Source organism: Anas acuta, chromosome 1 (assembly GCF_963932015.1).
Source record: "Anas acuta chromosome 1, bAnaAcu1.1, whole genome shotgun sequence".
Taxonomy (NCBI): Eukaryota; Metazoa; Chordata; class Aves; order Anseriformes; family Anatidae; genus Anas; species Anas acuta.
In genome coordinates this window covers 123551604-123570519 of record NC_088979.1, presented here as the reverse complement: position 1 = coordinate 123570519, position 18916 = coordinate 123551604, and the positions used below count along the sequence as shown (strand labels likewise).

At 45.7% G+C, this 18916-nt stretch overlaps 1 protein-coding gene and 1 long non-coding RNA gene across 5 annotated transcripts in view; both read right to left on the bottom strand.

The window, feature by feature from the left end:
* LOC137865156 (uncharacterized) overlaps nucleotides 1-1051 on the bottom strand; it is a 40804-nt gene extending 39753 nt beyond the window's left edge. The window contains exon 1 of the long non-coding RNA XR_011101770.1: nucleotides 1033-1051. This is a non-coding gene — a long non-coding RNA (uncharacterized lncRNA). The remainder of the gene's footprint in view (nucleotides 1-1032) is intronic.
* Nucleotides 1052-7620: 6569 nt separating this feature from the next.
* On the bottom strand, nucleotides 7621-18641 carry PEX5 (peroxisomal biogenesis factor 5). 4 transcript variants are annotated; one of them, XM_068699957.1, is made up of 16 exons: nucleotides 18299-18641; nucleotides 17966-18001; nucleotides 17665-17797; nucleotides 17008-17142; nucleotides 15759-15864; nucleotides 14439-14529; nucleotides 13994-14110; nucleotides 13516-13608; nucleotides 13223-13342; nucleotides 12554-12697; nucleotides 10152-10222; nucleotides 9767-9982; nucleotides 9459-9624; nucleotides 9117-9274; nucleotides 8498-8728; nucleotides 7621-8420 (listed from the first exon to the last, which is right to left on the bottom strand). In XM_068699957.1, exons 1-15 carry the CDS (start codon nucleotides 18446-18448, stop codon nucleotides 8527-8529), a joined length of 1938 nt encoding a protein of 645 aa, XP_068556058.1. In that variant the 5' UTR covers nucleotides 18449-18641; the 3' UTR covers nucleotides 7621-8420; nucleotides 8498-8526. The 4 variants fall into 4 exon arrangements, with proteins under 4 accessions (XP_068556058.1, XP_068556067.1, XP_068556051.1 ...); XM_068699966.1 differs by having other exon boundaries at nucleotides 8508-8728; XM_068699950.1 differs by having other exon boundaries at nucleotides 7621-8728.
* Between the last annotated feature and the right edge of the window lie 275 nt (nucleotides 18642-18916).

Genomic DNA, 18916 nt, shown 5'->3' with positions numbered 1-18916 from the left:
CAGAGGCATAAATCCAAAGAAAGACCTAAAGACCCATTTTTAAAACCTTATTTTAACAAACATATGTAACTAGTAATTTCTAAAGTATTTTGAAGAATATAGACTAATATTATATTTGTCTCCAAAAAGCACCCCTGTCAAACTTGCATCGTAACTCTGTTACGCTGATGTCACATTGCTGTTATTACAACACAAAGTATTACTTCATCACTAGCACAAAAAAAAACCTGCCAAACCACCCAAACATTCCAACATCACAGAAGAGCACTTCAGTACTTCCATTTTAGTCAACAAATTCAATATAAAATTTCCACTAACTGGGTAGCTGCATGATATTGGGTTACCTGAAATGGAAGTGACTTGCCAACCAAGTTCCTGATTTATTTTTCAACACCTTTGTACAAGAGAAAAAATAAAACACTAGATATTTTCAATCATCTGGACTTACATTCATTGAAAAATCATTGGCATATTTTATACTTATCTATAAAAAAAAAAAGATCACTCACCCTTTAGCAGGCAACCTCAATCCCAGCTACTAGCATCAAAATCAACAGCTGTGTTTCAGGTATTGCTGTCACTACTAATTATTTAGAGGGCATTTTACTTTTTCTTGTGCAGAATGTAATGCTCATTTCTTTATGCAATGAGCAAGTTTCAGGTTACTGATCTGGTAGAAAACGTCGCAAGCAAAAAGAGTGGTTTTGAGGCCTAAGCCACGGTGCCCACCATACAGTAAGAGAAGGGAGAATGAGCACCCAGAAGGGAGGAAAGTTCAGAACTAAAAGGCTCAGACTAGGATGAATTTATGCTGTCAGAAAAAATATAAATTTTCTTGTTAGCATGCCCGTATGTTGTTTATTATGTTGCCTGATGCAGGCAACAGGGAGCTCCTAGGTCCCCCACATTCTCTTTGCAGGGCACCAAAGCTGGCAGTGGGGCTTCTTGTGGCACTGAGGAAAATTAAAACATGTTACATATGAAATATGTTGACACAAAAGCTTGGCAAAGGATCTCCGTGTTCATACTTACAAGCTCATAAATAAAGAAGGTCTTTGTTTCCATGACCATATTCTCCATTGTTATGAGGATAAAAAATCTCTCATCTCGTTTACACTGTGCTTTGTGCACAAGGAAGTAAAAGTCACTGAACATAGCAGAATACCACAAAGGAAGCTAAGAGTTAGAGATTGTTTATTAAATATTATTAAACATTGTTAAACATTTACAGTGTGTTTGTGTGCTGTTTCTTTGTTGTTGTTGTTTTTTGTTTGTTTGTTTTGTAATGATTAATAGTAAAACATTTTATCTTTTTTTACTCTCAGTATCTCAATATTGATCTTAATATATTTATCGAATTTGGCAAGAGACTGTGACAAAAATAGAGTTTATTTTTTACAAGTGCATTTTTTTTCTCCCAGAGAGTCATTTACAAATACATCAAGACTCATGCATTTCCTTACTTTTATTTCCTATGAGATTGGCTTCATCTTCATTGCACTGTTGGAATCTATCTTCTGGTGGATTGAGGGGTGATAAAATAATTTAACGCTAAGCTATGGATGGCACTCATGTAATCTCTTCACAGTGTTGGAAAAGGTAAAATGGTAGAAAAACTGAATTAAGCTTCTTCCACCTCCAGACCCGCTCTTCCTTCTCAGTCCTGCCAGACCTTGCTAAGAAAAGCCCACAGACAGATCAGGCAGATCTTGGTTAAAATAAAATAACTTAAAATTAATTAATTAATTAAATAAATAAATAAATAAATGCAATGACCAGAAATAAACAGAAGACACAAGACTGACCAATGACTGATCCTTGCTGAACTCGAACTGAGCAACATCATGCAAGCCATTTCCAAGAAGAGGGAGTCCTCACCAATTAGCTGTGGAATGTGTACTCATTGCATTTTTGAGTAGCAGATACATCTGCCTCACTAAAAACATTTTGCATATTAGCAAAAATGCTTCTGGGCCAGTCATCTCTACTGATGAATACAGTAGAATGGGAGAGTTCCACACATACAGCTTGAAAGTGGTCCAGACATCATCAGCAGCCCCAATTATCTAGATTTACTACTACATGTACTCTTCTGCAGGCTGAACAGGCCCAGTGCCCTCAGCCACTCCTCATCCGCCTTCCCCTCCAGGCCCTTCACCATCTTTGTCGCCCTCCTCTGGACACTCTCCAACAGTTTAATGTCCTTCTTGGACTGTGGTGCCCAGAACTGCACACAGTACTCGCGGTGAGGCCACACCAGCGCAGAGCAGAGCAGTGACAATCACCTCCCTCGACCGACTAGCGATGCCATGCTTGATGCACCCCAGGATACAGTTGGCCATCCTGGCTGCCAGGGCACACTGCTGGCTCACATTCAGCTTGCTGTCAACCACAACCCCCAGATCCCTCTCTGTGGGGCTGCTCTCCACTGTCCTGTCCCCCAGTCTGTACATATAGCCAGGGTTACCCTGTCCCAGGTGCAGGACCCAGCCATGGGGGTCAGAAAGCCCTGTGGTTGATGGTAACATCAGACTCTTAACGATGAGGCCATCAGGAATGTAAAAGAGTTTAGAGGGAACAAAGAAGGGTGATTCTGGAGACTCCATGCCGTCTCCAGTTTCTTGTTCTCCAGCCATTAAGGCAGGGAAGTTTCTGGGTGTCTGCTGTTGTTGTTATAGGCAAAGTTGTTTGACCAATGAAAAGTTGTTTTGAAAAGAACTGCTGGGGGGTGAAGGGTATAAGAGGGGAGCCTGTCCTCAAGGTAAAAAAAAAAAAAAAAAGGGCAACATGATGATGTTATGTCATCAATAACAAAGCAGAAAGAAGGAATGAAAAGGAACAGGCTAGCAGAACGAAGACCAGGACGGGAAAAGGCATATTGATTGCCTCGTGGAGATAGGTTTGGCCAAACTCAGCAAACCGCTCAGAGAAGCTTGTACAGAAAGTCGCTGGAAATGGGCACACTGGAGCCAGGAAGAAGCTCAAGCTGAGAGAAGCGAACCCGTGTGCACAGCTGCCCCTCACTGGTAAGCAGCTGCGCATCATGGGGAATAGTACATCCTTAGAAACAAAGACTGTCCTGGTAACCTTACAGCTTATTTTCCTTCTTCACGATCAGACAGTTTATGAGCCTGAAACATGGGACCAAACTGAGGTCAAGGTGTGGGACTCTGCAACTAAAAACGACAAGGTTGCAGTGGGATTGCTCAGCACCTGGTGAGCAATCTCTGAGGCCTTAAAGAGCCCTGTGGGACCACAGTCAGAAATGTGTGGTTTGCCAGACAGTGAGGGAGCTGTGGGCTCCTTTACTGATCCGACTGCTACGCCATGGGCCCCTCTGCTGCTACAGCCATTGAAGGCTTTTGCTATTACACCCCCTGGTGACATGGACGTGCCTTTTGACCCAGGACTATTGGCCTTGGAAAGGAGATGGATATACTTTTCTTTGATCCGGGAAGAACGGGATACATAAGGCCTGAAGACCGAGTTGCTTGACAACTTAAAGCAAGATGTATTGTTCAAAAGGAATGGAGAATGGAGACCTGTTGGTAATAAGGAAAAGGAATGGAAAACGGAGACTGTTAAGTCATGGAACTTCAAGGATTGTTTGTTACCTTTCCTAAGTGTACGTATGTACAGGCATACTCGGGTTTAGTATGTAAAAGCAATGTTCTATATGTTTAGAATATTTGATGTTCGTGTGTGTGTTGGTGGACTGTAGACTCCCTGCAAAACCAGCGCTGTTTACTTGCCTTTTATACTTTTTATACCTTTTATATATAAATAAATATTAATATAATAACTTGTAATAATAAATATTACAAATTTCAGGTTGAGTTGAGACTTTATTTATAACACTGTATTCCCCCTTTGCCAGCGCTCACTAATGTGGACTGAAAAACACTACTTTTACAGCAAAGACTGGAGGAGGGACAATAGCACCCTATTGAACATGTGCTGCATATATCCACTCACTGCATGGGGAGTAAGCTCCACAAAAGATGCACTGCAAAGAGGCAAAGCAAATACAGACTGACAAAAGCCTCATGAGTCCTGCTTGGCAAGATACAGAAGGCAGCAAGGAAAGGGAAGAGCTTTTCTAGTTATTTCCTTCCCAGAATGTTCCCTTCACAGATAAAGGAAAAGGCAATAGTTGCAATAAATAATTGCTTCAGTTCAAAACAGCAGAGAACAAGATCGCTTTCTGTCCCTGCATTTATTAAACGTTCAACTGGGTTTCCATAGCATGGCTGCTAACTCGGAATCCACAAACATGAAGGCTTAGGCTAATCTGATGCTCAACACCAGGAAACAAACCACAAAGCACATTTGGCTAAAAAAAGACTCTCCTGTTCACAAAAGGCTTGCATTCAGAAAAGGCATCCAGCCTCCCACAACTTTTATCATCAGGTTGTGCTCCTAAAGTTTATTGCCCTGGTCCAAGCAAAAAACATGACAGACAAGGAGCTGTCCTCGAGTCAACGCTAGGTGTCACTTCTGCTTAAGAAATACAGCAGGAAAACAAACAATCAAAAAAGAGTCAAAAAACTATCTGTTCAGCATCAGATTTTCAGGAGATCACTTAACTACAACTCTTCCTAAAGTCATGGCCAGAGTTCTGAGTTCTAAGGTTCCAGATGTCTGAAATCAGGCATCTAAAAGCATCAGAAAATACCAAAGTTTTGCTACACTAGGCAAAATGGTGATGGGCAAAAGGTTCTCTCCTTATCTGCTGTGGGAGCAGTGAAACACATGCCTAGGCAAACAAGAGATACGGGGAAGCTGCCAAAGTCTGCTCTGACAGTGTCCTGTCGTGCTGGTCCATCTCTTTTGCTGCAGGTGGGGGAGCACTGCTCTGCTTTCTGTTCTTCCACAGCAACGACCTTGCCTGCCAAAAGATTTTTGAGGATCTGAGTCTGACTCAGACAAAAAAGAGGCACGGTGTTTGTGTTCTGAGCCCTTGAAGCAAGTTGCGACATGTAGGATATTAGAAATAATACCGTAAAAGTGAAAAGATACAGAAGCACAGGGTACAGAGCTGGGGAAAGGGCTCCCCCTGGAGAGAAGTGGGCTGTACTAGCGCCATCCTATTTAGAAAGGAGACGCTAAAGAAGGCAGTGAAAAGATCGATAAAACTACTGGAGGTTGACCCCAAGACCAAGTATTTGCCATGTCACACAGTACTAGAAGTAGGGGACCACAAGAGGTAACAGTCTTAAAACAAAATAAAATACTTTGCATATCTAAACACCGTTCTTCTGTGCACCCACAGTGCTTTGGAGAGACCAAAACCACCAGCTGGTTTAAAACCTGAAGAGACAGAATAAATTCACCAAAGGCTGTTAAACAAACATCAGAAGTATGTAACTTCTACATCAGGTAGCCTTTAAGCATACATTCCTGGACAATAGTATCCACTATACGCTTGCCCTTAAGCTCTTTCCATGACTCCTTCCTCAAACTACTAATCCTAGAGCATTCATTCTTCTAGAGAAGGGTGGCTCCAGGCCTCTCCAGAACTGAAAAGACACAGCACTCACAGACAAAAGCAGGAGGAGCCTGGGATCCAAAATGAGAGATCAGAGTGCTGTAACTCAAGAAAACCCAGAATCATAACAATGATCAGCAGCTCAAGAAAAGGGAAAGGATATAATGGCAACAAATACCCAGCAGAGTGGAAGCTAACTGCAGCTAGAGGTATAAGGGATCTCATAGAACAAACTTTCATTTGCTGGTACCTCCTCAGTTGTGTATTCAGGAAGGCCAACACCAAGAGACAGGAGATTCTAGGACTTCTTGCAGCCTTAGGAACCAAATAAATAAAATACCGAGGGAAGAAATACAGAAGAAGCACAGCAAGAAGGTGAAATGACATGTATCAAACCGGCTTTTAAACTATATGCCTAGTGCCCTATGAAAGACCTGCTTTGTGTCCTGTGATGCCCCTGTAATTGGTAAAGAACAAGGACCCTGCTTGGATTCCTGACGTGCTTTTGGTGGTGGTAAGCCCTACCACTGCTTCATCTGCTAGAAAAAAAATACAAAAAAATAAAGACGGAAATTGCAGAGCAGAGTCGTTTAAGGCCCTCAGGCACCCTGATTTAGCATTCACATTAGGCCTACTGTGAGCAGGCGATTACAGACCTCTGAAGGTTCCTCACTACCTTATCTTTCTGTTAACCTAAAATACTCAGTGCCTGCTACCCACCTCCACTGGACAGCAGGGCTTAGCAAGAGAAGATGTGGATATGGATGAAAACGCAAACTAGGTTTTGTTCCCTCCCACCCATCAAGCCACTTAGAGCCCCACTGTAAATCTGGTTTCAAGGTGGTCAGAGATGCGGTGCTGCAGAGCAGACAAAAGGTATAAACTTCTACCAGAATGTAGATATCATTCGGCTGCTCTTCTCAGCACAAATACTCTGTTTCCAAAGGGAATTCTTAACAGGACAAGGTTAGACATTATCTGGACAGAGGTAGCTCAACCTTTACTCAGTCCTGGGAGAAAGACAGGCTAGTATCTTGGTGAAGATCTGACCATAGCAAAAGTAGCACAGATACTGTAGAGATTATTTAAGGTGTGAAACATGGTAGGAAGTGAGAACAATTTACACAGAAAAAGAACAAATGCTGACAATGACTCTAGTTGCAGAGGCAGTAGGGGATGCAACGAACACAAAACACAAGGCCAAGAGAGCAAAATAGAGGGAAACAGACAAGTAATGGAGAAAAGCAATAATGGCACTTGGGTGAGAAAAAGAGAAGGTAAAACAGCGAGAGTACGAACAGAGAGGGTCACGCAGGAAAAAAGGCAAAGTACATGAACAGCAGGTTATAAGTGGTTATAAGTAACACAGGCACTGACTTTTTTTCCACTGACCAAAGAAGGAAAGAAACTTTTTCACTGACCAGATGATAGAAATCAGTAAAAAGCAAAAGGCACATCTTTGACTATGAGAAGAGTTGGGTGTGTGAGCTGGACGCAGAGGCAGCATTTTCCTTTCTTTCAGATGGCACAAGCAGCAAATTGTTTCACATGCATTAGAGCAATTTCAACATGGTGCATGCATGTTCAGTGCCACAGCGCCGGATGAGATTCAAGGGAACCTAGGGGATCTGAAAACATACAGCCAGAACTGCTCCCTCCACACACACTCTGCTCCTCAATGTTATTGCAGAGAATACAGCATGAGAAACAAGCCTGTAGGGTAGAAGTACGAAGAAACAGGTGCCTGGTGGAGAAGGAAGGATAAGTGCTCCTGGTCTCGACTACTGCAGCAGTCAGGTTCCTCCAAGAAGTGATAAATGTAATGGCTTCCCTCATATCAGGTAACAATGAAAAAGGAAAAAAAGGTGCTTCACCGACCCCTAAGCCTAAGCAGGGAAATATAGTTTTTGGTACAGTGAACCCCTTTTGCAGGCTCACAGAACTGAAGCCTCTGGCCACAGCAAAATGAGGTCCTTTTAAGCTTCATTTGCATGAGCTATCAGTAGAACAAAACCTGAGTTGAAATGCGAGACAAAAATGCAGATCTGTGTTTGGAAATCGAGTGGGCTTGTACCCTCAGAGATATACACTACCCACTGCATGCAGCTTCAACAGAGGCACAGACAAAGATGTCATTTTGGCAATTTTAATTCTCCCCCCCCCTCTATTATACAAAATATTTTACAATTAAAAACATTTTCCCCAGCAGAATCATATACAGATATTTATAATTAACAAGATTCAGTACAGACAAGATGGGGAACTTCTGCACAAAGGAAAAACAATGACAGACGATCAAGTGAAAAATTAAAACTTGACCCTTTCCTCACTATATTCTGGGAGATTACATTTAGGCTTTTATTCCTATTGCATTGCCTCAAGTCTGAGCACTAGGATCTCTTCTTAAACCCCTACAGGCTAAGGGCCTCCAGCCACGTCCCTAGCACATGTACGACACACTGCTCTCAAAAGGCCCATGAAGACAGTGAGAAATTAGCATCTGGTTGTACCATGACTTTACTATTACCCCAAAAAGGGAACTGCTGTCCTCAGCTTTTTCTCTAGCAACCCACATATACACACATGCAAGCACATACATGGGGGAAGCATACTGAAAACCCAGAATTTTTCAACGTTTCACCAAATGGCAATCCCACCCCACCAAAGCAACCAGCCTTCAAGACACGTCCAGCAGGTAGTCTCTGCAGAATGGCTATCGTAATGTCTCAAAGCCATGCTGGTTTACTACTGCAGATGCACTCTGGCAAGACTTGGTGTTTTCCCACTTTGATCATCTGCCTAGCAGAGTGCCAGTCAGCCTCGGATATGGTAGTGTGAACTGCTCAGAGATGCTCAGGCCACAACAGACAGGTAGGGGAAGTTCCACACTTCAGCACGAAGTCCTTCAAGAAACGGCTGCCATTGGTCTGCCCTACCAGAGCACAGGTGTGTGTGAACCCCAGTGAACGTTTTCTTTCTAGGGAAGGTCACTGCGGGGCTGGGACAAACCTGCACTCACAGGGGAGCCCATCCCAGCGTCACTGCTGGAGGCCAAATGCCTGAAGCAGTGTGGGAAGATCATGGGCATCAGCTGCCCTGTACAGGTCACTCTGCCCCAGCATGGAGAGGGCCATGCGAAGGGTGCTCCAGATGTTGTCAGACATAGCGCCTTGCTGCCCCCGCGGACCTCGGCTCTTCTGCTGCATGTGCAAAGCCTCTAAGAAGTGCTCCACGGCCTCACTGTCAACATGAGAACATACACAGGCTTATTGGAGAAGATGCTACATCTCAAACTCCCCTCCCCATTTGCTTCTAAACTGCTACTTCTTCCCCTCCAAAACAGTTTCACCCTCTTCAGCAGACCTTTCCCCCACTCCAACCCCCTCCACCCACAGCCCCGAGTTCCCCCTTGTCCCTCTTAACAGAAACTGAAGTCCAGATAGCCCCTACTCCAAGTGGATCTGCCTAATATTTTGTTCTCAGGGCAGATTACACACAACCTCTGCTTGCCTGTGCCATGGGAAGGCTGCAGATAGCACAGCACTGCCCTAGTAACCTGCTGCGGTCTCTCTCTGACACACATACACACACTCACAGGGCACAGCAGATCTGCCCATCCTATGCTCACCGGTGGGCACCTAAGTTGATGCAGCTGATGCCCAAGTTGTATCGAGAGCGGATATATCCTGGCTGGAGCTCCAGTGCCCGCCGATATGCAGCCACAGCTTCCTCACTCCGATTCCCATTGGCCAGGGTGGCACCAAGCTTGTTCCATAGAAGATGGTCCTGGAGAAGGGGACAGAGATAAATGGCTGAGACAAACTGGTTCTTTTTAAGCTCCGAGCCAGCCCTCCCTAACCAACGCATCTGCCTCACTCTTCCACTTCGAAAGATGTACCTCTCATATAAACAGCATCTCCACCCATAAACCTCCAGGTACCTCCAGCACCCCCACTCTGCCCTTTCTTACATTGGGGCGCACACTAAGTGCGGCACTGAAGCAATCCACAGCCTTCTCGTATTCGCCACTAAGGTTGAAAAGGACACCCAGGCCACACTGAACATCAGGATCAACAGTTGAGGGGTTGCTGCGCACAGCTGCTAAGAACAGCTCTTTCACCTCCACAAAAAGTGAACTGCAAAAGCATGGAACAAGGACATTTGTACACGGTAGAGCAAGCTGACCTTGGGTTGCCTGCTAACATCTGCCCGGCCCAATCCCAACCCTCCAAGAAGCCTTTCAGCTGAAAGCTGAAATTGGTACACCCCCGAACTCACTCAGACAGCAGAGAACCAAGCACACGCTTGGAATGCCCAAGGTTAGGCCCTGAAGCACTCTCCTCTGGCTCCTTCTCCAGCAGGTGAGCATATGCAGGTTTGTGGCGGAGCCACTCCCGCAGAGTCTCACACGCCTGCTTCTGCAAGGACTCGTTGGTGAAGCTGACCGCTAAAGCCATAAGTGCTGTGAGGTTCCCAGGCTGCAGTTCCAAGCACCTGCAGGTTATAGAAAGATAGACGACTACAGTATTAAAGCAAAATGGGATATACTCAGATACAGGAGATAATACCATCAAGGCAGAGCACAAAACGCTAGCCACACGGTCCTCAAGGCATCATGCACAAGACAAGAAGTGTGGCTCAGAACACATACTACAACACTCACTGTCTGAGAGCACTGATTGCCAAGAGTTCCTGTTCATTCTCTGCTTGGGTGGTTCCCAGATATTGCCAGGCCTGGAGGAGACAAAGATGTATTAAGACAGATTTCTTCAGGTCCAGAAAAAAAAAAAAAGCCAAAGGCACAGAGATTAAATTCACAGCATTATCCCACACATTTTCAGAGTGAGGCCAAGTATATGCAACTACACACATTACCCACAGATGCACATGGATTTCCTGGAAAGATGTACACACTTTATGGTCCATATGCTCTCAAAGCCAATAAAACTGGTGTTGTAGTGAAAACAGGTGAATCTCTATCTGGAAAGCTACCATAATGCAACTGCTTGCAATTTTAGCACTTTTAAGTCCCATGATCTCCACATTTAGCTGCTAACTGTGGTCAAACTGCAGAGGAAGAAGGGAGAAGCAGATTTCAGGTTTCTTAAGAACAAAATAGCATAGCAGCAGTGCTAATAATGAGACCCTGAGGGTATGCAGCTGCATATACTTGTGCAGAGGCCCACTTGCAAGTGATAATTTCAGGGAATTGACCATAAGACCTGAAAGTAGAAGCACTGTTGCTTTGTTGGTTCTTTAACCATGACACTAGAACATCAAAAAAACCTTCAGTTTCCAGGCTGCTGACATATGGAATATTTAAGGCACTAAACCTAAAGTACCTCTTCATTTTATGTTGATAATCACACCCCTTGGTCTTAAATAGGCTGCGCAGTTGGCTAGGTTGTCAGCATGAAGTACTTGCTCACTGAACCTAAGTCACACAAAACATACTGCAATGGCCTGCACAAGCCACCACAAGTAAGAGGCAATCTACTGCCTCAAATCTCTAGATTTACAACTAGATCCTACACAGAACTCACCAGTCATGCCTGCATTGGGTTCTGAAGTGAGGAAAGTAGAGATTGAAAGTAAAGTTGTGATCTGGACCAAGGGAACTGGAATATTTTCCTTCACAGAAACAATTGTACAAGTCTATTTGATCACTGCACCACCTGAACTGGACTTCTGCTGTACTTTTTTTCCAGAGTCACAGCAGAACAATTTAGAGCAATTTTCAATACAGCTAGCCAGGAAAAGTTCAAGATTTCTACTCCTAAGGTCTCAGCTACTTCTCCATTATACTCAGCCTGCAGCCCACACACCTTTAAAGCAAAACAGCTTAAAGCAAAAGCAGATCTTCAAAACATCTGCTTACTTTTCACCTTCTCCCAGTACCCTAGAAGATCAGATGCCTGTATTCCCAGCAGCCAAAAGAAATCCATTCCAAGAGAACTAACAAACTTGTTATTATCCCATCATATACAAATAGTAGGACTTGAATCAGGCACACGAAGTATTCAGCATGCCTGGATCTTTGAGGTAGGCACTCCAGAAATGGTAGTACCGGATGTGCTTGATTCCTCCTCATCCTCCTGAGAATATCTATGTGCTCTACTTCTGGGGAAAGGTACACAGACTTTGGTTTCTTGATCCATCCTGCAGAAGCTGAAGCGTTTCATGGAAATAAGTATTCACTGAATTAGCTGCTGGAACATTTTCTTCCGTATAAAAATCATTCTCTGGTCTATAGCTTCTGTGAAGACACTCATGTCATCTCTGTCTTTTTAGGTAACATTTTCTCCTGGCAGATGGAGATCCAAACCAGAATCTGTAGTTTAATGAGCTGCTCTAAATTAGTCTTCAATACGAACATTAAAAGCAATCATCATTACTACCAGAAGCATCTGCAGTCCTGAAATGCCAAGACTTCCACAGAAGCAACTTAAAGAGATGAAAACTCCTTGTCTTGGCTCTGTGTCAGTCTCATGTGATTTTACACAGCTTCAAGCCAGAAGACTTTGTGCATCTGACTTTAGTTATAAGCCCACAGCCCTCCTTGGGACTCACGTCATAGAATCATTAAGGTTGGAAAAGACCTCAAAGATCATCTGATCCAACCATCCCCCTACCACCAATGTCACCCACCAAACCATGTCCCTACACAGCAGGTCCAACTTTTCCTTGAACACCCCTAGGGACGGTGACTCTACCACTTCCCTGGGCAATCTGTCCCAGTGCCTGACTGCTCTTTCTGAAAAGAAATGTCTCCTAATTTCTAACCTAAACCTGCACTGGCACACGTTGAGGCCATTCCCTCTAGTTGTATCACTAGTTACCTGTGAGAAGAGGCTGACCCCCAGCTCCCCACGCCTTCCTTTCAGGTAGTTGTAAAGAGATTATCAGCTACATATCCAGAGACAGAGAAAGCCAAGATGTTTTCATGCACCCTGCACAGTTCGTAACATAGAAGTGAGCTTTTTACACACACCCTGACACCTCAGAGGGGAAGGCTCCAGGTAGCAGGACACCTAGCCAAGGCCTGTTACCTCTGGTCTCACTCACCTCCATATGATCTGGCTTCTGTTGTACTGCAGCCTCAAAGAGCAAGACAGCATTGGGGAGGTCGCCTTCTGCCAAGCGCTTCCGCCCCTCTTCAAAAGCATCAGGGTGATCTCTCATGGGATTATCTTCTTCAAACTGATAACCCTAGCAGGGAAGAGAAGCAGAGGGCTAATGCCAGGAGACAGGCTTAGGGAGAAAAGCGTTTTCTACAAGACATCACACGTCTTGCTGCATCAGAAACATTCCAACTACAGAGTAGCCTGCACCTCAACCCTTCTGCTAGCTTGGAGCAGAACAGTGACTCTTCTTCCTGTCCGCTCTGTCCTGAAAAATTCCTCCAAACCTGGACTACAGCAGACATGGAATAAATTGCAGCAGTGATGATGTATCTGGTGTTCGTCTCATCAGATCTGGGTGGGAGTAGGCACTTGCACTGATTACAAGGAATCCCAGCACTAACTGATATTTGATGTTAGACAAGAACTAGACAGCATTTGCAAACCAGAACAAGTACAAACAGTAGGTTTAGCCCCTAGCTGACGTGGGATTAGGGTGCAAGTGACAGCAAATGATTGGCATGAGAAGGAACCCTAAGAGCACAAGGTAGACAGTCTGCCAGTTTCCTCAAAGCAGTTCATCACAGTGCTAGGAAACCATGTTCTCTGTTACCTTGTCATATGAAGAGGAGCTGAGGTCTTCATAATCAGTGAGCCAAGGGTGAGCCTCTGCATCTCTCTTGGCCATCTCCTCCCACTCTGCCTGGAGTTTGTCCCAGAAGTCCACATCTGACTGAAGGAAGGACAGGAAGTGACTAGAGTACAGCTTTTAACTGAGATCTACAGACACCCCAGAGAACACCCTCTTAAGTGTCTGTAGCCCTCCTCACAACATGCAAAGTAGAGAGGTAACCCTATCACAGGCTCTCAGACGGTACCCCAGCCCTCCTCCTCCTCCAGCTTTACCTCCACAGCAGTCTTTGCCTGCTCAAATTCCGTATCAAGAGCTGACACGTTCCCAGATCGCGTAAATTGATCCACCCAGGCATCGGATGCCCCCTGGGAGTTTGGAAACAGAAACACACCTTTCTTTTTAGGATTTGGCAAACTCAGTGCACATCCCAAACCAGCAGGAGGGTCTGTGATGACCACTCCTCCCCATCAGCAAGCACTGGTGGCCTGGAAAGTAGAGATGAGTTCTTTTGGACACACCCTTCCTCCCAGGCACTACTGAAGATGAGACCACTCACTCTGCCCAGATACCTTCCCAGCTTCTGGCTAGACTCTGCTCTGAAGAGTCCAAGAGCCCCTCCCTGACCTCCCACAGCCTAATCATTAGCAAAGCACTGCTGAAATTTGGACTTGCCATTCTCCCTTGCTCCCAGATTGTGCACTGTGACAAAGACCTTTCCTCCTTCAGCGCACACATAGCTGGGGCTCCTACCTGCTGCTGCATAAACTCAGCTGCCCATTGCTCTGCCTGATCTTGGTCTCTGTGGGTCACCTTATTAGCTTCGATCGATACCCTCCCATCTCCGATCTGGCGGACAAACTTTAGGAACTGTGGCAGAGAAATGAAACAAGGGTGGAGCTGGGCAGATGCTTTGCCAATAATCCTTCTGTCCATGCCCCCCTCCTTCACCAAGAGGATTTCTCTCCTCAAATTGAGCAGAGAAGGCCAGAAAGTTGGGTAGGAGAGCACTTCAAAGTGATGTTGCAGAAAGGGACAATATCTGGAGGGAACTGGGTTCAACTTTTAGGAAACAGGGAAGAAATAGAAGCACTGGACAGCAAGATGCTGTATTTATTTACTGTCTTCCCCCTTCTCAGTTCCCCACACCCTTTATGCATACCAGGTATCTGTCAGCCCCAGTCACAGAACTCCTCACCTCAGAACTGTTGAGTTTGGGATCGTCCACTTTAGAAAGAAAATCACTAGCAGTTTTCTTAAGATCATCCTCCGGTTGATACTCCTCATACCTACAGTAGCAGTAAAAGGGAAAGAGATAATCTGGTACTGGGCAACAGTGAGCTCTTTCTCTAACAATAGTCCACACAATGGGGCACTAAAGCGTTGAGGGACACAAACCCTCTCCACAGACTCTAGGGTTCGCTAAAGTCATTCAGCACCTTTATTCATCTAGAAAAAAAAATCCAAATTACTACCAGGTTAAGTCTGCAAATGACTGAAAAACAGTAGTGGAATTAAATGACTACTGTGCCAGCACAATTCCGCAGCACAGTCTGGATTACTTGGCAAGCTCACATGCTATCAAACGTTAGAAGTTTTAGCACCACCAATTACAAGGTCATATATTCAGGAAAAGAGAAAGCAGGTCATTCTCATGGAAGAGAAACAGCATCTTGGAAAAGCAGCGGCTCTGAAAAGGACTGAGGACTCATAGCAACCACGCAATTCAATGTGTTTTTTTTTTTCTGGCTTACAGCAGAATAGGACCGGTTCTAGGTGTTACCACTACAGAAAGTCTTGGTGAAGTCATTGAAACTGAGGGCAGTAACTCAGTTACATCCATATTTGCAGAAAGATATCAGGAAAGGCAAAAGCCAGGAGAAAAACAGAATCCAAATATGCGAAGCCTGTTTTAGCTAAAGATCTAACCAGCTCAAATGCTTGCCTGTGTTTTGCTAGCTTACTTGAAAGTATTTGACTGTGGTCCACCACAGCACCTACACAGAGAAGATTTTAGTAGCAATAGACTGTTCTTTAATCTACCACGCAGAAACGCATGAAAATAATGCCTGGAAGGCTGAATCTAAAAATATGCTAAGGAAAAGCTAAATGCTGTTTGCCAAATAGGGAGAACAAAGTGATAAAAGTTTACAGCTAGTAGAGTCTGGCACTTCAGATCTCTAAATCTAAGAAAGTATCTACTGTAGAAAACAAGTTCTGCTTGAGTAGGAGTTATTGAACTCAGTCCTGAAATCACATTAAGGAGCTCTGCACTACACATGAGATTAAGTTAGACAAGCACAGTATTTGCTGGAACTAGAATGCAGGAAAACATCTCTTAAAAAATTCAGTGTCCAAGCATCATTTTCTCCCTTCTCTGAAACCAAAGGTCAGAGAACATCAGTCTAGGTACATGACTGCAAAGCATTCAAACCATAGCAGATTTCTTATCACCTATCCAGACTTAAACCACCCAGGTGCCCAACAGCAGTAACTAGTCTTGAAAATAGAGACGCACCATTTATCTGCCAATGACTGGTCTTCTGACTCCCCAAGCCACAGTTTTTCTTCTGACTGCTCTAGGTATTCTTCTGCCCACTTGGCAGGGGACACAGACAGCGGATCTGCATAAAACACCAGTACAAGGAAAGAACAGTAAGACAGGCAGAACTTCACTAAGAATAAAGTCAGATTTTGCTCTCTCTACTTTACACCGGGTTATCTAACACACACAGGAAAGCCCTCCTCAAAGAAAGATTGCTGATGTTTGTTTCTAACTGTTTTGATCTAAAACATACAAAATAATCAAGCCTTAGGTTCCGACTATCTATTAATACAAACGCTTCTGTGGTGACAACATCAATCTTCTATTTCAATTTCACAACTTAACCAGCTGCTCCATGTGGGATATTATGTAGGTCAAGGAAATCAGCAATGCATTACAAGTCTCTGTCAAAACTACAACTCACAAAGCACTAGCTCTTCATCTGAACTCTCTCAGACCGTGGCATGTGTTGATTTATATTCCCAGGAATACAAAGAGGGACGGTCAGTGAGTGGGACTGTCTGACTTTCTACAGTGTCACCCGTAGGGAACAGAATAGGATCTAGTTAAATCTTGCTTGTAATTTCCAGGTGAAGCCATAGATGGTCACAGGATCATACCCAAGCCCAAGCTCTATTCACAAATGCAAGATGGCTTTTCAGATAAACTACTGCCTTGCTTAGAGCAGACAGCTTATCCTCTGGTCCCACAAACATTCACGTTTCACTTTTCCAACTTGCAAAATATCCACTTTTATTCTAAAACATTCCCCCCTCCCCCCAAACTAAGAAAAAATATTTGGCCAAAGCACTCTAAACAGTTTTTACCTTAGTACCAAAGGCAAACTTAGCCTTAACAAAGTGAATTAGAGTATATGTAAGCAAGAAGCAGTACCAGACCATCTCCACAACTTGCGTCAGTTGAATCACAGTAACTTTCATAAAAGCAATTTGAACAGCCTGATTCTCCCAAGTTCTCCAAGTAACCCAAACTGGAAATAAAAGAGCTTTTACACCTGAAGAAAAGCTTCCACACCACTTTGTGAACAATTTAGCTAATCCATTTTTTTTTCTTTTTTTTTTTTTTTTTTTTTGCCTCCTTGTTAAAACCACTCCAGTAAACACTGACTGCTGGTCCCAAAGCATTATTCCAGTCTCACATTCAGTAACTCTGCATGTGACTGGGCAACATCTCAACGATAATTTCCAGAGCAGCCCTTCACCTGTCACTTCAGCAATGAACTCCTGCGACCAGTCAGTCTCATTGTAATCTGAAGAGACGTCACCAGCATTATCTGCTGCAGCCAAGAATTCCTGGGTCCAGTTTTCAGACAGTGCCAAGGCTGCCACACCTGGAGCTAGAAGAAAAACACAAGTGAAGATGGGAGGACTCGAAGATGTTATTTAAGTGTCCCATGCTCCTTCAGATAACCCTCATCACCTCTGATCAGGTCCTTTTCTCTTTGTTAGAATAAAGAGACTTGAAGATTCCACTCGGAAGGAATCTCTGGAGGTTGTTAAGTGTTCGCAGAGTGGGATACCACCAAAGTTGCTCGGGGCAGTGAACAGGTAGCTTCTGAACTTCTCCGAGGCTAGAGATTCCCCAGCTTCCCTAAGTACCTGCTCCAACACTCAACTGCCCACCAAGGGAAGACATGTTTCCTCATATCTGCCAGTTATCATTGCTGCAAGTCATGCCTGTTGCCTCTCATCCTTTTGCTGTCTGTCACCACAAAGATCCCAGCTACTGTTGCTGAAGACAACTAGATCCATCCCTCCCCCCCCAAAAAGAGACTTCTCTTCCAGGGAGCCACCCTGCTAAGAGTTTAACTGCAACACCACGATCTTTTCCAGTAACCACGTACTCCAGCTGCCCTTACCTCGCTGAGGGGCCTGTCGGAAGCTTGACTGCTCAATCTCCTGCATCTCAGCCAGCAGATCGTCCATCTTAAAGGTCTGCGGCGCGCGGGACAGTAAAGGGGCATTCTGCTCTTGCAGGAACTCTCCAACCAGCTACCAAAGACAGTGATCAGGATTATGAACACAGCTTAGAAGAGAAACAGGTGGAGCTATGGGGGATGAGAAGGGACTTAACGGAAGAATAAAATCAGGTAAGGGGAAAAAGGTCTAAGCATTGAGGAGGAAAGCAGCAAGGAGATGGATGTGTTGGCCCACTCTTACCTCATCTTCAGAGGCTACTCCCAGGGGTTTGGATACCTGGAGGGAACAGCGGACAATTACCCCAACACCTTTGATCCCGTACCCCTCCCCGCACTCTGTGCGCTGCCCAGCTCCCACCCTCCTTCCCCCCGAGATTAGCCTCGCTGCACTTTGCCTGTTTATGTGGCAACTCGGGGAGCAGGAATATCCCGACCAACATTGCCCAACCCCCGCTCCCTGCCACAGCGAGGCCACCAGCTCCATCCCCGCATCCACAGGTGAGCCCTCGACCCCCCCCACCCCCTAAATCACCGTGTCCCCCCCCTCCTGCCCCCCCCAGACCCCGCCACTCACAGCAGCCGCTCCGGGAGCCCCGTGTGGCCAGCCCAGGGCTCCCTGCAGCCCTTCCTGCCGCAGGGCCTTGTCCTGCGTGAAGTGCCCGGCCAGCTGCAGCAGGGGGTTGGAGCCGCCGCACTCCGCCTCCACCAGCTCCCTCATGGCCATGGCGCCGGGCGGGGACCCCCCCTTCCTCCTCCGGGCTGCACCTGGCCCAGGGGGGCGACAGCGACAACGGGGGCGGGCGTCGGACGCGCCGGGACGGGACGGGACGGGACGGGCCCGGCCGCCCCTTTCCTGCCGTCGCCCAGGCGCGCGCGCGCGCGCCCCCGCCGCCCAACCCGCGCGCGCGCGCGCGCGCGCCCCCCCCCCCCCCGGCAGCGCGCGCCCCGCCCCGCCGACGGCCTTACCTGCCGCGCAGCGCTCGCGAGGCTGGCGGGAAGGGGGCGGGGCCGGCCCTTAAAGGCGCAGCGTCCCCGGCCCAGCGCCTTAAAGGGACCCGGAACTTTGTGAGTTTGCACCAAGCGTGCTGTCTCACATAACATTAATGTGCTGGAAATAAAGAGTTTTCAGGCCCAAAATCCCACCTTCTTCTTTTCAAAAGGAGTATTTTCTTCTGCAGCGTCCCACAGAGTT